This window comes from Megascapheus bottae, chromosome 17 (genome assembly GCF_031878675.1).
Source record: "Megascapheus bottae isolate mThoBot1 chromosome 17, mThoBot2.hap1, whole genome shotgun sequence".
NCBI classification, from domain to species: domain Eukaryota; kingdom Metazoa; phylum Chordata; class Mammalia; order Rodentia; family Geomyidae; genus Megascapheus; species Megascapheus bottae.
The window spans coordinates 15,984,215-16,004,342 of NC_143525.1; the positions used below are offsets into that span (position 1 = coordinate 15,984,215).

The 20,128-nt window shown below is 48.2% G+C and overlaps 3 protein-coding genes across 5 annotated transcripts in view; 2 read left to right on the plus strand and 1 right to left on the minus strand.

Annotated features, from left to right (window-relative positions):
- Positions 1–2,149, plus strand: part of Ern1 (endoplasmic reticulum to nucleus signaling 1) — a 97,991-nt gene extending 95,842 nt beyond the window's left edge. Inside the window, exon 19 of the mRNA XM_090349939.1 lies at positions 1,705–2,149. Coding sequence (XP_090206065.1) covers positions 1,705–1,761 — 57 coding nt within the window. The 3' untranslated portion in view covers positions 1,762–2,149. The remainder of the gene's footprint in view (positions 1–1,704) is intronic.
- A 1,689-nt stretch (positions 2,150–3,838) lies between these two features.
- On the plus strand, positions 3,839–15,216 carry Icam2 (intercellular adhesion molecule 2). Its single transcript, XM_090349940.1, has 5 exons — positions 3,839–3,879; positions 10,764–10,868; positions 12,539–12,805; positions 14,028–14,351; positions 14,900–15,216. Exons 1-5 carry the CDS (start codon positions 3,873–3,875, stop codon positions 15,085–15,087), a joined length of 891 nt encoding a protein of 296 aa, XP_090206066.1. The 5' UTR covers positions 3,839–3,872; the 3' UTR covers positions 15,088–15,216.
- Prr29 (proline rich 29) lies at positions 15,200–19,328 on the minus strand. Of its 3 annotated transcripts, XM_090349941.1 has the most exons (8): positions 19,272–19,328; positions 18,446–18,595; positions 18,063–18,148; positions 17,765–17,837; positions 17,458–17,564; positions 16,171–16,391; positions 15,961–16,031; positions 15,200–15,787 (listed from the first exon to the last, which is right to left on the minus strand). In XM_090349941.1, the coding sequence occupies exons 3-8, from the start codon at positions 18,120–18,122 to the stop codon at positions 15,759–15,761; spliced, it is 561 nt and encodes a 186-aa protein (XP_090206067.1). In that variant the 5' UTR covers positions 18,123–18,148; positions 18,446–18,595; positions 19,272–19,328; the 3' UTR covers positions 15,200–15,758. The 3 variants fall into 3 exon arrangements, with proteins under 3 accessions (XP_090206067.1, XP_090206070.1, XP_090206069.1); XM_090349944.1 differs by lacking the exon at positions 17,765–17,837 and having other exon boundaries at positions 17,458–17,592; XM_090349943.1 differs by lacking the exons at positions 18,446–18,595; positions 19,272–19,328 and having other exon boundaries at positions 18,063–18,198.
- Positions 19,329–20,128: the final 800 nt, after the last annotated feature.

The following is a 20,128-nucleotide window of genomic DNA, read 5'->3' on the forward strand; positions in this document are numbered from 1 at the left end:
GGGGCCAGGAGTTTGGCCTAGCATGCACGAATACCCGGGTTCAATTCCTTGGTCCCACATACATAGAAAAAAGCTGGAAGTGGTGCTGAGGCTCAAGTGGTAGAGCTCTAGCCTTGAGAAAGTTCAAGGACAGTGCTCAGGCCCTGAGCCCAAGCCCAAGACTGGCAAAAAAAAAAAAAAGAAGTACTAGAAAATTTAAGAACAGAGAACATCTGTCAACTTGATTTTTCTTTTCCTAATGAGCTTTCTCAGGATGTTCTAAATATACCCAATTGCTGTATGGACAAAGATTATAATTTAGAGCTTTCCTGATCATTTTAACTTGTATAGATATTTGCCTTCTCTCTGTGAGGCTGTGGTTGGTATCTTCCTAAAGACCTAGCCCATTTTACCATCTGAATGCCTAGTTGAACATCTAGATTTTATTCTCTCCCATGCCACAATACCCATGGTCTCAAAAAAAAAAAAAAAAAAAAAGGCATCATCCTTGGCAGAGACTTCCTAGACCTCCTAGGTTCTCCTCTCAGCTTTTCGTCTGAGGTTTTTATCGGTGAATTCACATAGAGCGCTGTCCTTTAAAAACAGGTTCTCTCAACCCTTTCCAAAGTTAACCTATGGTCATAAAGGAATGTTAGCCACTTTGCCTTTTATACTACTGTAGATGACAGGATACTTGCTCATTTCTAACACTAGAGGGCGCTAACATCCAGTCTCTGTTCTGGTCTCTATCAGACTAGATGCTGATTCTTCCCTCTGAGACTTCAGAGATGAAAACCAGGGTCCAGAGTAGAGAAGACCAAAGGCCTAGGTTTCATCAAAATAATTCCTTCATTAGCTGATACTCACTTATGTAATATTCACAAACTTATGTGAAGATTAACATGTAACAACACATACACTGGGAGTGATCTTGGAGCTATGAAATAGTATACTTACTATTTCATGCTTTATAATATGTCTTTGGGCACAACCCACAGAGCACACAGGTACATGTTCAGGCAACAACCTCACAACTTCTAGCTTTCCAAGTAGCTAGGATTGCAGGTGTGAGCCACTGTGCCTAGCCCCAATTTCTGTTTTAGCAAGCCCTCCAACCATGCATGCTGACATGTTCAAGTCTGAGACCTCTTGCTATAAAACACATCTGTCAGGCCAGGAGTTTGACCTAGTGGTAGAGTGCTCTCCTAGACCTGGGTTCGATTCCTCAATACCACATACATAGAAAAGCTGGAAGTGGTGCTGTGGCTGAAGTGGTAGAGCACTAGCCTTGAGGAAAGCTCAAAGACAGTGCTCAGGCCCTGAGTTCAAGACCCAGGACTGGAAAACACACACACACACATCTGTCATAAAACTAAGGTGCTCACTTAAGTCTGATAAGCATTTGCTTAGCATGTTGTTGACAGAAATCTGCCAGGCACCTTGCAGGCAAAAACAGACACAAGGCTATGCTCTGCCCACAGAGTTGAGGGAGGTGGTTTCCAGAGGAGGGTTGCCCCAAATGATGCCATAGGAAGTGAAGGAGGAGTCTGGTATTCTATTCAGAGCTGTATTCAGCTTGAGCATCCTTACAAAGTATTTTGTCTACATTCCAAAAGAAGGACTGTTTCCAAAGAGGAACCCCCTCCAATCTTTTGCTCCTCTCCTCATTTTGGGTGTTCATGATCTTGCAGTATCCTCATGACAGCCCCTGTTCTTTCTCCACAGCACACTCCGACTAAACCCAAATTCACCAAACCAGATCATGTCTCGGGGGCTTTCTGATTTCCCACAACGTTGTCAATGTCACACATGATGGAATTACCTTGGAGAGTGTCTGTATATGCACATATGCACACACAGTATGCAGCAATTGCAAATACTAAAAATAACTGAGCTGTACTAGTGACTCATACCAGTAAATCCTAGCTGTCCAGGAGGCTGAGATGTAAGGATCGTGGTTTAGATCCAGCTCCGGCAGGAAAGTCTATGAGACTGTTAACCACCAGAAAACCAGAAGTGGCACTGTTGGTCAAAGTAATACAGTTAATTTTGAGCAAGAAGAGCTCAGGCAGCCTTCCACCTTGCACAGCATTAACTCAAAATGGATCAAAGATCTCAATATCAGACTTGAAACCCTGAAACTGAAACTTTCCTACTCTATATGATAGAGTAGGAGAGACACTAGAAGTCAAAGGCACAGGCAAAAACTTCCTGAACAGAGTCCCAGGGTCACAACAGGGTCCCAGGATTGGAGAGAGACTCAACAAATGGGACTACCTAAAAATAAAAGGTTTCTGCACAGATAAAAGCATAGCTACTAAAGTAGAAAGACAGCCAACCAACTGGGAAAAGATATTTACTAATAATACATCAGACAAATGCTTCATTTACAATACCTACAGGGAACTCAAGAAACTAATCACCCCCAAACCCAACAATCTAATCACTAAATGGGCAAGGGAACTGAAGAGAGACATCAAAAGAAGAGGTTAAAAAATGAGAGAAAAAATGCTCATCATCCTTGGTCAAAAAGCAAATTTAAATAAAAACAACCCTAAGATACCATCTTACCCCAATTAGAATGGCCAAGATTCTGAACTCAGACAACGACAAATGTCAGTGAGGTTGTGGTGAAAGAGGAGCCCTACTGCACTGCTGGTGGGAATGTAAACTAGTACAGCCACTCTGGAAGGCAGATTGGAGATTGCTTTAAAAAACTGAGAATAGACCTTCCCTACAATCCAACCATACCACTCCTGGGCATCTACCCTGAGCGGCATAATGCAGGATATGATAAGGACACCTGCTCAGCCATGTTCATCTCTGCACTATTCACAATGCCAAGCGATGGAAACAACCCAGATGCCCTACTACAGATGAACTGATGCAAAAAATACAGAACATACATACAATGGAATTCTACATAGCCACCAGACAAGATAAAATGATGGCATTTGCTGGGAAGTGGATGAAACTAGAGCAAATCATGTTGAGCAAGATAAGTCAAGATCAAAGGAACAAAAGGCACATGGTATCCTTGATATATGAATATTAGATCCACACAGTACAAGGGCGATGACTGAATATTTGAGTACCCAAGGTTATGGACATGGTCTTGGAGATATAAACAGAACTACATAGACATAAAAATATATGATGGGAAATATACTCTATAGACATAATGTTTTATTTTTTAGACATTTTATTTTTTAGACATAATGTTTTATTATATAGATTAATATGTATCTATGACATACAAACCCTCAGTTTAATTTTAATTGTGTTCTAAAATTTATGTGCCAGTGATTGCATATAGAGATTCCCTTCTTGAATACTTGTAAAAATCAGTGTTAATAAAATCTGAAAAAATAAAAGAGCTTAGGAGCAGCACTAATCCCCAAGTTCAAGTCTCATGATTTACAAAACAACAAAAACCAAACTGGACTGAAATTCAGACTTATCTAAATTTTAAGATTGCTTCAAAGAATGCTGGTGACTTGGACTAGACCCCCGGGACAGGTGACTTCTCAATGAAAGCCACGAATTCTGTGACTCAAGCCCACTTCCTGAGTCCTTTTCCAAAAATAGGATAGTGGCACTGTTATAGTTTAGATCTTGAATGTCTCTCCGAGGCCTGTGTGCCTTAGGCTCCAGCTTGGCACCATTGGGAGATAGTAGAACCCTTTTAAGAGGCTGTGCCTAATAAAAAGTCTTTAGATCAGTGGGGACTGCACTTGAAGGACACTGCACTTGAAGTGAGACCTTCCAGATCCTTCTTCCTTTCTTTTACTTTCTAGCCATGAGATATGTGGTTTTGCTTTGCTACACACTCCTGCCATGCTGAAGAAACAGAGGCTCAAAAGCAGGAAGGAAGATCAGTCAGAAGACTCAGCATGCATGGTAATATTCGTTGCCCCTGGCATGATGTGATTTGTTTTCAGAGCAGGAATCTGGCCTGTGGAAGCAAAATCCTCTGCTTGTGGATCAGCCTTACCCCCACCTTTACATCCAGCTTTCATGCCTACTGCGCTTGCTGTACAAAATTACTCTGCTGGTATTTTTTAAATTGTTAGGCAGATTGACAGGTATGAAGAGGTCTGACTAAATGACCGGTTCCTAGTCACTACGAAGAGTTTTTATAGAGTGGTCATAGCCAAGAAGTTTCTTCTCTGTGCCTTTAAGCAGACCAGCACAGTGGTTTATTCTGTGTCACTGTGACAAAATAACCTAAACTGATTAAAGGGGAAAGTATTTATTCTGGTTTACAGTTTCATTATGGCAGGAGGACATGGCAGCTCAGAGTATTCCCACCATGGCAGCCAGGAAGCTGTTCTCTTGGGATTTCTCCTCTTTCCCCTTTTATTCCTCCTGGGTCCTAGCCTACAGGATGGGGCCATTCACATTCAGCACAGGTCTTCCCCCCTTTAATTGCTCCTTTCTGGAAACACTGTCCAAGACACAGTCAGAAAAAGTGCTTTACTAATCTACGGCTTCTCAATCCAATTAGTGATCAAGATTAATTCCCACACTGCCTTCTCCATAAAGTTCCCAATTAGAATTACACCTGTAATCCTAGCTACCCAGGATCTGAGGATCTGAGGATCTGAGGCTCTGAAGCCAGCCCAGGTAGGAAAATTGGGAAGAGTCTTTATCTCCAATGAGCTACTTCTTTCCTCCTGTCCTTCCTCTTCTGCTCTTTTGTCTGGTTTAGCTGTTTCCTTACTCATAGTTCCAAGTGGGATATGGCCCTGGCCATCTGAAGTGATGTGCAATGGAAGGGACAGTCTGTTCTTTCCCAGGAAGTATGATGAGCTCATGGTGAATTTATCCTGGAAAAGAGAACCCTTCTCATCTAGAGAGTCTCCTAAACTGTGCTCACACTCACACAGGTCATCTTTTTTTTTTTAGAAGTGATTTTTTTTTTTTTTTTGCCAGTCCTGGGCTTGAGCTCAGGGCCTGAGCACTGTCCTTGGACTTTCTCAAGGCTAGAGCTCCACCACTTGAGCCTCAGCACCACTTCCAGCTTTTTTGTTTTCTATGTATGTGGTACCGAGGAATCGAACCCGGGTCTTCATGCATGCTAGGCAAGCACTTTAACCACTAGGCCAAACTCCCGGCCCTCACACAGGTCATCTTTTTATCCTTCCTTCCTTCTTTCTTTCCTTCCTTTCTTCCTTTTTTCCTTCCCTCCCTCCTTCCATCCCTCTCTCCCTCCCTTCCTCCAACCTTTCCTCCCTCCCTTCCTTCCTTCCTTCTCCTCCACCTCCTCCTCTTCCTTCCTTCCTCTCTCTCTCTCTCTTCCTCTCTCTTTCTCTCTCTCTTTCATCTTACTGCATGGTTTAGGACCTTTGATACATTGTACAATAGAGGTAGACATCATTCAAAGGAAATTCTATGATTTACTCACTAAAAGTAATACTTAAGTTGTATCTAAATTTTCTTTCTTAAGTTCAAGAAATTTTCCTCTCATTTGCTAAGTGCTTCTCATCATGAAAGGATGTTGGATATCATCTATGTTTGCATGTGTGTTCTTATGTGTTGAAATGCTGGTATTTTTTTTCTTAAATCAATGTAAGTTTTTAGTCAGAATTTCTTCAAAAAGCAGAGTCTGGAACAAGGTTTAGTTTTAGGCAGGCTAACGAACAGATGCTTCTAGAAAGCAGATGGTGAAGGACAGGAGAAGGCAGGGAAGGAGAAGAAGGCTGCTGAAAGGAGTGGGACTGAGTTAACTACTGTAGGCAAAGGGAGGCAGTTTTGCTGGGGTCTCTGACAGGCCTCGTAAAGCTGCACACTGGACATAAGGACACCAGAACAGCTCCGCTAGCTCCAGTCCTCGCTGCATCTTAGTTCTCCCACACATCTGAGAGGCATAAGCAGATAAATAGCCCCTGAATCATCACAGATGATTCTCAGTCAAAAAGCTCAGAGAATTCTGGGATCCGAATGTAAGCTTATACACCGCAAAGCCATCCTCTGTCTGTGCAGCTGGGCATGAGAGCCCCATGTCTGTATTTCTACCAAAGTGAATAACATGCATAGACTTCTACTGTTAGGATCACAACTTAGATGTGGTGTCTTATATGTGGATCAATTGTTTGTTGAGGCAAGATCTCAATAGGTAACCCAGTATGACTTCAGATTTGCAACTCTCCTGCATCTGCTCCTGAATGCTGGGATAGCAGGTATTTCCAGCACTGGGTAATTTGGTTGGTTGATTGTTTGGTCTGTTTTTTGGTCGAGTTTTGGTTTGGTTTGGGTTGGGCTTTTGTTTTGTTTTGGTGTTAGTCCTGGGCGTAAACTCAGGGCCTGTGGGCTTTTGTGCTCAAGACTAGCTGTCTATCACTTGAGTCACAGCTCCACTTCTGGCTTTTTTGGTATTTAATTGGAGATAAGAGTCTCATGGACCTTCCTGTTTAGGCTGGCTTCAAACCACAATCCTCAGATGTTCACCTCCTGAGTAGCTAGGATTTCAGGCAAGAGCCACCAGCACCCAGACACATCCAGCTTGTTTCCGTCATACATTTGTTATATACTGACAGATTTGAGTTGTTAGTATTTTCTTTATAATTTTTGCACTTCATGAGTAAGATTTGCTTTAGTGTCTTATTCATCCTGTACTTATCTTATTAGGAGATACCTTTCCTGATTTTTTTTTTTTTTTTTTTTACCAATCCTGGGCTTGAGCTCAGGGCCTGAGCACTGTCCTTGGACTTTCTCAAGGCTAGAGCTCTACCACTTGAGCCTCAGCACCACTTCTGGCTTTTTTTTTTTTTTTTTATGTATGTGGTACCGAGGAATTGAACCCGGGTCTTCATGCATGCTAGGCAAGCACTTTAACCACGAGGCCAAACTCCCGGCCCCTGATTTTTTTTTTTTTTTTTTTTTTTTTTTGCCATTCTCAGAAAGAATTTTAATCAAATTAGATTTACTGGAACTTTTGTACAACTACCTAAACCTGGCATATTCTTTGTGGGAAGATTTTAGATTACCAACTCAGTATCTAAGAACCATTCAGGCATTTTTATTTCTTTTTGAGCCTAAAGTCATGGTTTTTTTTTTTTTTTTTTTTTTTGCCAGTCCTGGGGCTTGAACTCAGGGCCTGGGCACCATCCTTGAACACTTTTTGCTCAAGGATAGTGCTTGTGAGCCACAGTGCCACTGCTGGATTTTTCTGTGTATGTGGTACTGAGGAATCAAACTCAGGGCTTTGCGCATGCTAGGCAAGCACTCTACCACCAGGCTATGCTCTTGGCCCCTAATGTTAGATTTTTTGAGCTTTGTTCTACTTCTTTCCATAGTCTATGGCATACATTATTCATGGTCTTCCTTTGTTTTATTTTTAATTATAGCAACACATAAAAATTTTATTTATTAGTTTTTAAGTAAAGCATGTTCACATTGCTTTGCAACTTATCTCCAGGACCAATCTTTACAAAGTTGAAAGTATGCATTAAATAACAACGCCCATTTCCTTCTTTAGCCTCCCACTTGGGCTTCCCATTTCCCCTGAAAGCCACCATCATACTACTTTGTTTCTGCTCCTGTTCTTTTTTCTTTCTTTCTGCCTCTTTCCCTCTGTCTCTCTCCCTTTCTCCTTCCTTCCTTCCTTCCTTGCATCCTTCCTGGAAGCTTCCTTCCAGGGTACTGTCCCTGAGCTTCTTTTGCTCAAAGTTAGTGCTTTACCACTTGAGCCCCAGCTCCACTTCTGGCTTTTTTTTTTTTTATATTGAGATAGTTTCATGATCTTTCCTGCCTAGGATGGTTTCAAACTGTGATCCTCAGATCTCATACTCACCTGTAGCTAGGACTATAGGCGTGAGCCCCCAGTGCCCAGCTTTTTAATATTGTAAGTTTGGTTTCATTCTTGTATCTATTGGTTTATTTGTCCCTTCTTTTTGTTTGTGCCAGTACTGAGGCTTGAACTCAGGACTTGCTTGGCATTTTTGCCCAGAGCTGGAGCTCTGTCCATTTGAACCACGCCTCCCCTTGTAGCTTTCCATTGATTAACTGCAGATTGGAGTCTCATGGAATTGTGTGCCCAGGCTGGCTTCAAATTTTGACTTTCCAATTTCGGCCTCATGAGAAGCCACATTATAGGTATGAGCCACTGGCACCAGGCTTGTACCTTTTTTATTGTTATTTATAAATAGGTCATACCAGAGACTTGTCCAAAAATTTTCTCTAGCCTCTGCTATCCTACACTTTTCTCCTGAGAGTCTCCAGGGACTCTAGCTTCTAATACAGCATCTTCTCCCTCTGTTGTGGTGGGACTTGACCCAGTCCCTCACAGTGACGTCACTCTTCCCTAGAGATGTGACCTTGGACATGATACTTAACTTCTTTGTGCCTTGGTTTCCCATCTGTAAGATAAGAATAGCAACAATACTCTGCAGAGTTAGCAGGCTGATTAGTTACCATCTGGGATGTTGATGAGGGTAACCAGCCAGATGAACACAGAGCCGTATCTGTCAATGGTGGCTCACGTATACTAACTACAGTAGTCCTCTGACAGTGGATCTAGAAAGTTCCTATGTCACTCAGTGCATTCCTCACATGTTTGTAGTAGTGTTGGCATAAACAAATCCACGATGCTGCCAGTTACGTGGAAGTAGTGCACAACTGGGTGTCTGTGGCTCTTACCTGTAATCCAAGCTACTCAGGAGGGCGAGATCTCAGGATCATGGTTTGAAGTCAGCCTGGGCAGGAAAATCCATGAGACTCTTCCCTGTAGTAAATTATCAGAAACAAAACAAAAACAGAAGTGAAACTATGGCTCAAGTGGTAGAATCCTAGCCCGAGGGGAAAAAAGCTCAGGGATAGTGCCAATAGTGTCTACATCCTGAATTCAAGCCTCAGGATCAGTACAAAAAACAAACAAACAAACAACAACAATAACAAAAACTGGGCACTGGGGACTCATAACCTATAGTCCTAACCATTCAGGAGGCTGAGATCTGAGATTGTGGTTCAAATCCAGCTGGGGCAGGAAAGTTCATGAAACTCATAACTCCAGTTAACCACCAGAAACTGAAAGTAGAGTTGTAGCTCAAAGTAGCAGAGCACTAGCCTTGAGCCAAAAAACTCAAGGACAGCACCTATGCCCTGAGTTCAAGTCCCATGACCAACAAAAAGAAGAAAGAAAGAAAGAAAAGAAAGAGAAAGAAAGACTTTTAAAACTGTACTATACACCTGAAGTGAATACAATACTCAGCTTGTGTGGATACACACTATGAATCACCTAATGACAAATTCCTTACACTGTCTCCCTTTATTAAGCAGAGCGTAACACACATTGCTGTTTTATTACTGTCACTTCCCCTGGCCACCACGTCTCCAAGCAGCAATTCCCATCCCTCTCCCCAGCTGTCCAGACTCAGGGCCGCCCCCTTAGCCTCCTGCCTGCAGCTTTTTGCCAGCCCCAGGTGAGATCAGACTGCACAAACCCTGCCATTTGGGCCTCCTGTCTGCTGACCCCCAGCCCTGCCCCTTCCTCCCTGCATCATTTCAAAGCCAGCTGCACCCTCCAGGGATTTCCCTGGATTCAGGCGGACTGACATCTGTGCGTAACAGCTGTAAGCAGAGAGAGAAGGGGCAAAACCTGCTGAGCTCTCCCAATCCAGGAACAGAGCCGGTTCTCAACTGCCAGCACTCTAGAGCCTCCTTGGGAAAGGCTTCTGCTGAGGTCCCCTTGAGAAAGCAAAAGGGGCCTGCTCATGTGCCACGGTCCCAAGGGATCTGGGGAAGACTTGGGAGAGTCAAGGTGAAAGCTTTCCTGCCCACCAAAGTCCATCTCCTTGCTGGATTCCTGGCTAGGAAGTCTTTTTAGAAATAGATGCAGTTGGGCCGGGAGTTTGGTCTCGTGGTAGAGTGCTTGCCTATCATGCACAAAGACTCAGGTTCAATTCCTCAGTACCACATACACAGAAAAAAGCCAGAAGTGGTGCTGTGGCTCAAGTGGTAAGAGTGCTAACCTTGAGGAAGAAACCCAAGGACAGTGCTCAGGCCCTGAGTTCATACCCCAGGACTGGCAAAAAATCAAAAACAAAAAAAGAAATAGGTGCAGTCCCTCAGGCACTCACCCTTCTAGACCGGGGTAAAATGGAGAACGCTAACAGCCAGAGCCCGGCAGTGGGCCTGGGTGTAGAGACAGGCTGCTGCCAGACTGGCCCTTGCTTTCCTGGGCCTGCAGTACGAAGATGTCAGTGGATATCATATCCTGAGACCCTGGGCCCCACAGGCTCTCTGAATCAGCTAAAGCAAGCCCAGGTTGGGGCTGAGAACTGGGCAGGACATTAAGGTTTATGAAAATGTGTACTAGGCTATACCAAAAGAGTATCAAGTTTCTTCCCAGGATTCATTCAACAAGCCTTGGTCTTGGCTCCTTTGCTAAGGTGACTTCATGGCCTGACTTTGAATATTATCTTCCCAGAGGGGTCTCCAACAGGCGTCCTGTGGGATCTGGGGTTCACCAGAGTATACCTTGGAGGTGTCATTGTGTCCTGGGCACATCTAGTGCACAGGGATCATGCACGCACATGCATCATTACACTCATCCTGTGTGGGCCTGCACACATGTGCTCCCATCTCTGGCCCGGTCCTGACTATACTCCCTCTTATCAGCCGCTTCCCAGCTTCCTCTGCCTGGATTCTTGGGGGCCCGAAGGCCTGTGCACGTGGCTTCCCGACCACATAATGAGAGGAAATGCAGTCATCAGCTCACAGGAGGGATTTCAGGCTGCGATTCCAGCCACTGCTCCCCAACTTGTTCTAATCGTCTCCCTCAGAGAGCCTCTGGCTGTTCCCTCCGACCCCGTGGAGCCCACCCGAGATGACTTTTTTCGGCTTCTGGAGCCTGCTCACAGCCCTTCTCGTCCTGCTCGGCTGCCTAGGTAAGCCAGATGCCCATCCCTGATCCCCACATGTAGCCATCTAGGTGTGGTCCTGTCCACTGGACCCCAGGCAGGAAAATCCCCCCCCCCCAGCTTGTGAACGAATGGTAAGGGGTAGGAGAAAGCACAAAAGGTGAAGGGACGCAAGGATCTAAGAGAAGATGAGGCTGTGCCATTGAGAACGGCTGAAGGGAGAGCTGACAATATCACCTTCTGGCTGTGGTCAAAGCGAAAATGAAATCTTTTTCAGGAGGTAAAAGGGATTGCGGGGAAAATGCCATCATGTACTTTGGGCAGTCTGCCACATGCTTTGAGGACTTTTTCATTGACTCCTCATGGCAACTTAAGAAAAGGGAATCTAGGCTACTAGACGGATGGGGAAACTGAGGCTCACCTAGAGAAGCACATAGCCCTGGGCTTTGCTGCCTTGGTGAACTCACCACACAAGGTGAACTCTGGATTCAGATCCGGATCTGTCTACTTACAAATCCCTCTATCCCCTTTTTGTTGCTGGGATCAAGGAGAGGGACTGGGGATTGAACTCAGAGCCTCCTCCTTGGAGACAAGCATTCTACCACTTGACCTTCCTACCCTGTCCCCAGCCCTTTTTGCTTCTTGTTTTCAGGCAGGTCTCATGTTTCTGATCCTCCTGCCTTCACCCCTCAAGTAACAGGAATTCCAGGTGTGCACCACTGTGCTCTCCTGCCACTGGCTGAAAGCTGAGCAAGCTATGTGGGGAAGAGGGGAAGAAGGAAGAACCTAGGACACAGACTGAGTCCAGCCAGCTGGGGACCTAGCACCTTCCTGGTCCTCAGATAATGGAAGTGGTGGACAATGCAGAATCAGATACCTCCTAAATACCTGTTCTGTATGGGACTTTGTAGTGTGATACCTGGGCCTTGCCTACTAGAACATGAATCTGAATCTTTGACACAACAGGGTGTTTTGGAAATAGTTCATTACCTGTCTGTCCCCATCTCCCCTGCTTTCCTTCTCATTGCTGACCATTACCTACCCAATTCTGCTGGTCCCAGCATACCAACCGTGCTTCCCATGGAGGCTCTCTGCACTGGAAGGCCTTGCCCAACACCTTTGTCATTGTCCAAATGCACCCTCTCAGTGAGGCCTTCTCTGACCATGGTTTAAAATGGTGTCCCCTCCCTACCCTCTTCTTCCACATTTCCTTTCCCTGGGGTTCGCATCCTCCCAACACACCAGATGTTCTGCCTGATCTTTGTCATTGGCTCTCTTCCTGGCCTAGCACAGTGCTGGAATCTGCCAAATGATTAAAAGGCATTTGTGGAAAAAAGGAAAGAAGGACTAACTCAGGACCATAGTCCAGAGGTCACCTCCATTCGCAAGGGGCCTTCCTCAAAGAGGAGGGCATGCTTGTCTGGGTCTTGAAGGAGGTGGGAGATGGATTTGAGGAATTTGGTTTTGGATCTGGCAGGCAGAGGGGCTGGAGGAAGTTCCAGCCAGGGGTGTGGAGAGGTTTGGGGACAGCCTTCTGGGTGTAGCTCTGAGGCTTAGGTCTGACACAGAGAAAGGTGCAGAGGGTCCAGCCATGGCCTTTCTTTTGGGGCCTGTGGACCTTGAGTCCAGCTGCTGGTGACAGAGAACTGTGCTGGTGGGCAGTGAGCTAGCTGCTTCCTGGCGCTTCTGTCTTCTAGGGTCTGGTGGACAGGCATTTGAGGTGTACATGTGGCCAGAGAAGCAGGCAGTTGAGATCAGAGGGTCTATGGAAGTCAACTGTAGCACCAGCTGTCTCCAGCCTCATGTAGGGGGGCTGGAGACCGCCCTACAAAGGATTCTCATAGACAGCCACCCTCAGTGGCAACAGTTCTTGGTCTCCAACATCTCCCAAGACACGGTGCTGTATTGCCATTTCACCTGCGACGGAAAGCAGAAGTCCAAGAGTCTCAGCATCAGTGTGTACGGTGAGTGGCTGGTGTGGGCCCTCTTCTTTTGGGGTCTGCTACTGTTCCTGGACCCTCTTATCATGGTCCCCCCGTTCCTTGGGCTCCTGGGTGTGAGAAGAGGCCAGTGAGCTCAGAATCTGCCCACCAACTTGATTAGATTCAGAAGTAGGCCACTCAAGTTTTGAGGCTTATACAGATTCAAAAGTCCTTTCCCAACTCAGGGCTCCTTGCGCTTCCTATACAGCTCAGCTGCCAAAGCACACTACATCCATGACGAGCAGTGTGGAACCGGGCTTTTTTTTTTTTTTTTTTTTTTTGCCTGTTGTGGAACCTGAATTTAGGAACTGGGCACTGTCCTTGGACACTTTTCGCTCAAGGCCATTTGAGCCGCAGCATCATCTCTGGCTTTTTTTTTTTCCTGTGTGTGTAGTACCGAGGAATCGAACTCTGGGTTTCATGCATACTAGGCAAGCACTCTACCCCTAGGCCACGTTCCTGGCCCCTCTGAGACCCTTTTAATTCAGCAGGGGAAAGATAAGGTGTCAAGTGATGAACTTCTCTGCAAATGAGGACACATGGCAAATAGATACAAACATGCATGCGCACATACACATGCCTATGACAACATTTTCTCAACACTGGCTCCAAGGTGAAAGCCCTCCCTATCACAATGTCTAGAAAGATGTGCATGTGCTGAATCCAGCTTCTTATATGGGGCAGGGAAGGGAAAAGCTAGAGTACCAGCACAGGCCCTGTTTGGTAGGTAAGGAAACAGGATGAACATGAACTTGACCCAGAAGAAACAAGATAGGTCTAAATGAGAAATTTCTCAGCCAATTCCTTAAGGATCCCATTTCAATGAGTTCTTCCTTCTAAGTTTCTCTCCACATAATTAATAATAACTTTAAGGTTTGACATCTGTTTTTGATATCTAGAAGGGAAGGAGACGGATTCAAACTTATGTAATTTCCCAACTGGCTGTATAATTTTTGAACTTCCCCTTTGTCAACTCTCCTTGTCTTATCTCCAAATTTTGACCATAAAATTACCACACAGTTGTGGTACTTTGTACTGAACTCCTTCCTTCTCTCTACACTACAGCAGACTAGGCCCCAGCCCACTTCCTCTCCCACCAGTCTAGCTAGGGACCTGAAATACTATGAAATGGACCTGGCCAGATGGAGCCTGTAGGGACATGCCTCCCTATTTTAACCACACCACCCTCCTTTGTCACTTGTAGAGCGTCCCACACAGGTCATGCTGAAGCTGAAGCCCTCGAGGGTAGCGGTGGGCAAATCCTTCACCATCGAGTGCAGGGTACCAGCTGTGAAACCCCTCCAGAGCCTCACCCTCACCCTGTTCCATGGCAAGGAGATTCTTCAGAACCAGACCTTCAGGGATGCATTGTCTGCCTCCCATGAGGCCACCACCACCTTCACCAGCACAGCTCAGAGAGAGGATGGCCTCCTGAACTTCTCCTGCCAGGCTGAGCTGGACCTGCGGTCTCTTGGTGGGCGCCTCTTCCATACCATTTCGGAGCCCCAGGTCCTTGAGGTCTACGTAGGTAAGGGCCACCACGGACAGAGTAAGGGACATGACACTGCCATTTAACCTCTGGGGACAGACAACTCCAGATTCCCATTCTCAGATGGACTGGGGTACTCGACCTTGAGTCCTTTCTCCTCTTCCTTGGTTCTCTAGGTCCCTGGCCTGGGCCCACACTGTTCTAAAAGTCAAGAGAACTCCACTAGTTGTTGACATGACCTTGATCAAGGCTGCCTGCTGATTTGGGCCTTGGGGCCTCTCTACAGTAAGGTTCATACTGCATGAACCAAACTGTTCTTTGTCACCAAGAAGTTTCCCTGATGCCCCCTTGGAGCTGCCTGAGGATGGACTTAATCTGGATTGTGCCAAGTCCATTCTGTGGTGGCTAGCCACCACATGTCAGTCTCTGGGGATGCTGGCAGAGGGACATCTGGCCTGGTTGGTGGGGCCATCTTTCCTCTAGAGAGGTAGACACTGTGACCCAGTCCTCTCTACAGCCCAGGCGGTCAGTGGGTGGTGGGTCGACACGCAGGGTGCTGGCCCCTGATGACTTGTGTTCTTCCCCAGAGCCTATACAAGACAGCCAGATGGTCATCATCATCACCGTCGTGTCGGTTCTGCTGTTCTTGTTTGTGACATCTGTCCTGCTCTGCTTCGTTTGGGGCCAGCATTTGCGTCAGCGGCGAACAGGCACCTACGGGGTGCTGGCTGCCTGGAGGCGGCTTCCTCGGGCCTTCCGGGCCCACTCTGTATGAGCCGCCTAACCTCTACCATTCTGACACTGGAGACCAGCATGGCGTCAGCCCTGGGTGAAGGACTGTGACAGCAGCACGGGACTCTGGGGACATATTTTTTTCTAGCCTCAATACAAACCCTTGGACTTAGGAGTGACTGATTTCTACTTCGAGGGCAGGGCAGGCATCCCCAGTGGGCTAGAGGGCATTCGGGAACCTCAGACCACTCCTGGAGCGGCACACAGGCCTGACTCCCTTTCTGCTAGCAATTAGCACCTGGGGTGAAGGTATCACCATGGGCCCAGCTCTAGGGTCTGGCAGGATTCTGTCTAGCCAGCCATTAAGGAGGCCTTAACCTCCTGGAAGACAGGAGTGCTCCCCTCCTTTCCTATACCATCACTAAGCCAAAAGGTGACTCTGCAGCCTTTATCATCCCAGACAGAGTGGAGGAAGGCAGAGATGGGCTGGGCTTTGGTGCAGACACAACAGTGGGATCATGTTGGTCTCACATAGCTTCTGGGCCCTGGACAGGGTTTGGAGGAACAGAGATTGGATCAAGATGGCAGTGGGGTGGAGAGGAGAGGGCTGGGGCAACAGGCTGGAGTGTGGGTGCAGAGTGAGCAGATAGCAGAGAGCTGCGGAAGACTCCAGGATTGATTGTTGAAGCCGGCAAGGCCTGGTGAGCATCCTCTTCATGGCAGGCTCTCGGCATCGTAGTAGTCTAAGGAGACAGCATCCCATCTGGCCTCCCTCCTGCCTCAGGAGGGCCCATCGAAGGAGACAGGACAGTGCCCACAGTGGCTATGGAAGGTACTCCCTTCCCCACCCAGGGCCCTCCTGCCCCCTGCTCAACTCCCAGGCCTGGCCCCACTGCCTTCCCACCAGGCCCCCTACCTGAAGCGGGGGGTACATCTGCACCCACAGTCTCAGTGGCACTGGGCGGAGGAGGTGGGGGCACATCTCTCCTGAGGTGGGAGAAAGAGAAGAAAGAGCCCTTTAGAGGCCCAAGGGCTGCCTCTAGGGTTTCACCCACAAGTCCCTACCAGTTCTTTTAGACCAGCCCCGGCCCCAGAGCAGGAGGCAGACCCCTGGCAGCTCACTTACACCCTTCTTTGTCCAGAGGCGGGAGGCAGGTGCCGAATTCTGGGTGCATCCTGCCTGTGGAGATGGCTTGGAGGAGGGGGAAGGGAAGGGGCTGGCCAGGGGGAGGGGGGGTTTAGGGGGGACAGGAAGGAGGGCAGGTAGTGGTGGTGGAACACCAAAGGTCCTTCCTCTCGGGTGTCCAGCTGCTCCTCCCTTTCTTCATACTGGCCCCCCAGGTAGACCTGGGTGTGCACAAAGTGTGGAAGGAAGATGGTGACCCAGGCTCAGGCTCGCTCTGCCCCTCCATCTCCACATCAGAGGCCGGTGACCATAGTGACTGTGAACATTCACTACACACAGGCAAGGCACTTTGGACATGCTTATTCCTTATGTTGTAGGCTCGAAAACTGAGGCTCCAAGCGGTTAAACAATTTGCTTAAGGTCTCATAGCTAATAAGCAGCAGAACCTAGGCTGGGGGCATGGTAAGTGCTAAGAGCACCTGTCAAGCAAGTGCTAAAGCCCTGAGTTCAAACCCCAGGACTGCCATACATAAATAAGTGTGATCTCAGAGCTGGGATTGGGAATCTACTGAGATGGCCCTGCCTTTCAGTGAGGGGGTGGGGGGGGATCCTCATCCTGGGGTCTCCTGAGACCTGTGTCTCCTGAGCCACAGCAGCTCCTCATGGTCTCCTTCTGTCTGGTCTTCCCCTGACCCCTTTTACCCTCCTTCTCCTTCTAGCTCTCATTCTTCCTAACCTCTTTAGGACACCCAATGCTGGCAAAAGAGACTGGACCTTAGCGTGGCGCCTTTGTGTGTGTTCCTTGGTTCTCACTCCTGTCTGCAGCACCCTTCAAGCCCTCAACCCAGAGTTGAAATTCCACTTGGTTCTCAAGGGCTGGTTTGAAGGCCACCAGGGGCTCTCCTCCCAGAACCCTTCCCCACCACGCTCTGGGCATGCATTCTATGTCCTCCCCTGTGCCAGTCACAGCCAGGTGGGCTTGTATTCCTAGTTGTTTTTTTATGTATCTACTTGCTCTGCAAATATCATTGAAGCCGTCCATGGCTATTGTCAAACACCAAGACCCAATGGTAGCTGCTCTCCTTGGGCCTGAAGCCCAGAAATCCTGAAGGGAACTTTCAGGGCTTGGAATTGAAGACCCCTCCCTTCCTGATGGCACATGAGCCTTGCCAGAGGGACTTAGCCAGAGAGGTTATGCCCTGGTTTCCTGCTCCTCCATGCCCCAAACCTTTTCTCTAGTGGAGGACTGGACCAGGATCTCCATGTGTGGCCCGCACCCCGACGCACCTGCGGGCCAGCCAAGTCTGGGCCTGGGCTCAGTGCCTCCGATACCATGCGACTCAGCAGCAGCTGGTGCATCTGCGCATTCTGCAGCATCATCAGCTCCAGCAGGTCTACAGACCCGGGGTTCAGCAAGCACACCTGGGGTTCAGCATGTTTATCCGTGCTTCCCCCACCTGCCACTACCCCTCTGCCCCCACCCCTGCATCCGGGTCATTACCATTCAGAGCTCCCAGGCTCCAAAAGCAGGGGAAAAGGGGTGAGAGAGTGTACAGGGCAGAGAGGGAATGGAAGGGTGACACCAAAATCTCACCTTCCTTCACACGGCCTGGCTTCGGGGGCATGGGTGGGACCCATGGGAGAGGCTGCAGGATGGTCACCCAGGGCTGGGGGCATGAACCAAGAGAACATCGTGGGAACCCAATTCCCCTTCCAGTGCCTCTCCTTTTCCAGGGCCTCCTCTTTCCCAGCTCTAGCCCCTTTCTTTCAATTGGGGCGGGGTGGGGGGTTCTCTTTCCTCATCTTCTTCCTGTATTCCCTTCAGAATCCAGCCCCTCAGCAACAGGCACCCCAGTAAAGGCAGCCTCTGCTTCCAGGCTCAATGCACTCACTGTCGGAGCTGTATTCTGTGGTGAGGTGCTCCCCCAACTTCTGCCGTCCCCAGAGGCCATGGTCTGCTCCTGTGAGTCGCAGTTACCTGGGCAACACAGGTGACACTGAGGCAGAGCTCCTCCTAGCCACCCTGGGCCCGCCCAGGTGCCTGGGCCCGCCCAGGTGCCTGGGCCTCCAAGCTCCCACCTCGGCTTTGCCTCTCCCACTCAGATCCTTGTCCCCAGGAGCTCAAGGCCTGACTCCACCCCTGCTTCACTTGCAAGCCCCTCCCCTGAACTGGAGCTGTCTGGGCTTCCTGCTTTACTCCTCCCTATACCGGCATCCAGCCCCCAGTACTGCACCAGAGGCTACTTTTGATTGAGTGAATGAGTGAGCGACTAACTGCGCAGGCTTGATTTCCAGGTCTCAGAGCCCCGTCTCAGCAGCTGAGTTCAACAGGAACAGGGAATGTTACAGGAGTAGGCTCAAGGTGCTGGGCTGGTGACTGAGGAAGGCCCAGTGTCTGCACCCTGTCATTCAGGAGAGGGGCAACCTGAGGACAAGACCAGAAAAGGCACACTGGGGCCAAATTCACAGGAGAGGCAGGGGCTCTTTCTCCCTGTAGCTGTTTGTTTACTCCCTGCTTCCTGGCCAAAATGAGCCCTTGAGCCCCCACCCCCACCCAAGGTAGAGAAGGTGGGCAGCTGAGCCCTGTGTCCCCATATCGCCCCTTGGTTACCAAGGCCCGCATCCTTCTGACAGGAAGTTAGCAAGGTTTCCTTTGCTTAAGAACAGGTGAGAGGGGAGATCTATTTCGGCAGCTGTGACCATCCGAAGATAGGCCCGAGCAGCAGTCAAGGAAAATCCTGACAGGAAGCTGGGATTAGCACCGGGGAGTCGCCCTGCCCCCCCACCCTTCACTTCTTTTCAGCACGGTTGGAAGTCGCCCTGCCCCCCCACCCTTCACTTCTTTTCAGCACGGTTGGAATCTAGAACGGGAATGACCCTTGTCATCTCCCACCTTGGCCTTCTAGTCCTGCCTCCACGAGAGGAGAGAACGCTGTGCGCAATGCACGTTAGCTGAGTCACTTTAGCAGCCAAACACACGCTGAAATGTGGGTACTATGGCCACAGGCCCTGGGTGTCACAGGCCCTGGGTAAATGGAACATGCTCCCTCGCCCTGTCCTGCCAGACAGACAACCAGTCATGGAGATCACCATCAACAAACCTTGAGCAGGGAAAGCTCGATGCAGGCAGGGGCCCATCCAACACTGGGCAGCCTCCTGGATTCCAGCACTGAGGGCCTGTGAAAACAGAGCAGAGATACAGAGCATTCAGACTCCCCAGTAGGTAAGACATACAGGGAGGGATAAGGAGGCTGGAGGTGTGGCTCAGGGGTGGAGTATTACCTGGCTGGAAGGAACAAAGGAAGGAAGAAAAGAAGGGAGGGAGGAAGGAAAGAAAGGACAGAAGAGAGAGAGGGAGGGAGGGAGAGAGGGAAGGTAAAGACATAAGAAAGGTGATCCTTGAACCACACAAAGCAGCACAGGAGAGGAGATGGTCTGTGCTGTCTACATGTCTGCAAAGGCACAAGAGTGGACAAGGCCTGCGATGACCTGGTAGATCTACCTGTTTTCTCTACAGTGGCGGCAGAGCCAACCCAGATCAGACTAGAATGCCAGTATGGACCATAGGTGTTGCTATGTGGATGATGAAGAGCCAAGGGTGGTTTTGAGCAAGAGAGAAATAAGGTGTAATGGGTATATTTAGAAAGATTCATCTTGTTCCTCACAGCTTCATTCTGTCTACCACAATCTGGAATAACCAATGTCTCCCAGGAACATAGCCTTCCAATGATCCAGCCATGAACAATTTTGGCATAGAATATCATTTTTTTATGTGTATACTGGTACTAGTACTTCAACTCATGGCCTCGTATTCTCACTTAGCTTTTTCTCTCAAGCCCGAGCCATATTTTCACTTTTGGCTTTTTTTTTTCTTACCTCACTTCTGGCATTTTGCTGGTTAAACAGGAGATAACAGAATCTTTTGGATTTATCTTCCCAGACTGACTTTCAACTGTGA

What these genes read in the sequence shown, in the direction of transcription:
- Icam2 (XM_090349940.1), top strand. An exon ending in CGTCCTGCTCGGCTGCCTAG is followed by an intron (nt 10,869 to 12,538) that starts GTAAGCCAGATG and finishes TCTGTCTTCTAG; the next exon opens with GGTCTGGTGGACAGGCATTT. An exon ending in GGTCCTTGAGGTCTACGTAG is followed by an intron (nt 14,352 to 14,899) that starts GTAAGGGCCACC and finishes GTTCTTCCCCAG; the next exon opens with AGCCTATACAAGACAGCCAG.
- Prr29 (XM_090349941.1), bottom strand. Translation starts at nt 18,122, where the DNA reads ATGGCCTCTGGGGACGGCAGAAGTTGGGGGAGCACCTCACCACAGAAT. An exon ending in CACAGAATACAGCTCCGACA is followed by an intron (nt 17,838 to 18,062) that starts GTGAGTGCATTG and finishes TCATGCCCCCAG; the next exon opens with CCCTGGGTGACCATCCTGCA. An exon ending in CAGACTTGGCTGGCCCGCAG is followed by an intron (nt 16,392 to 17,457) that starts GTGCGTCGGGGT and finishes GTGCACACCCAG; the next exon opens with GTCTACCTGGGGGGCCAGTA.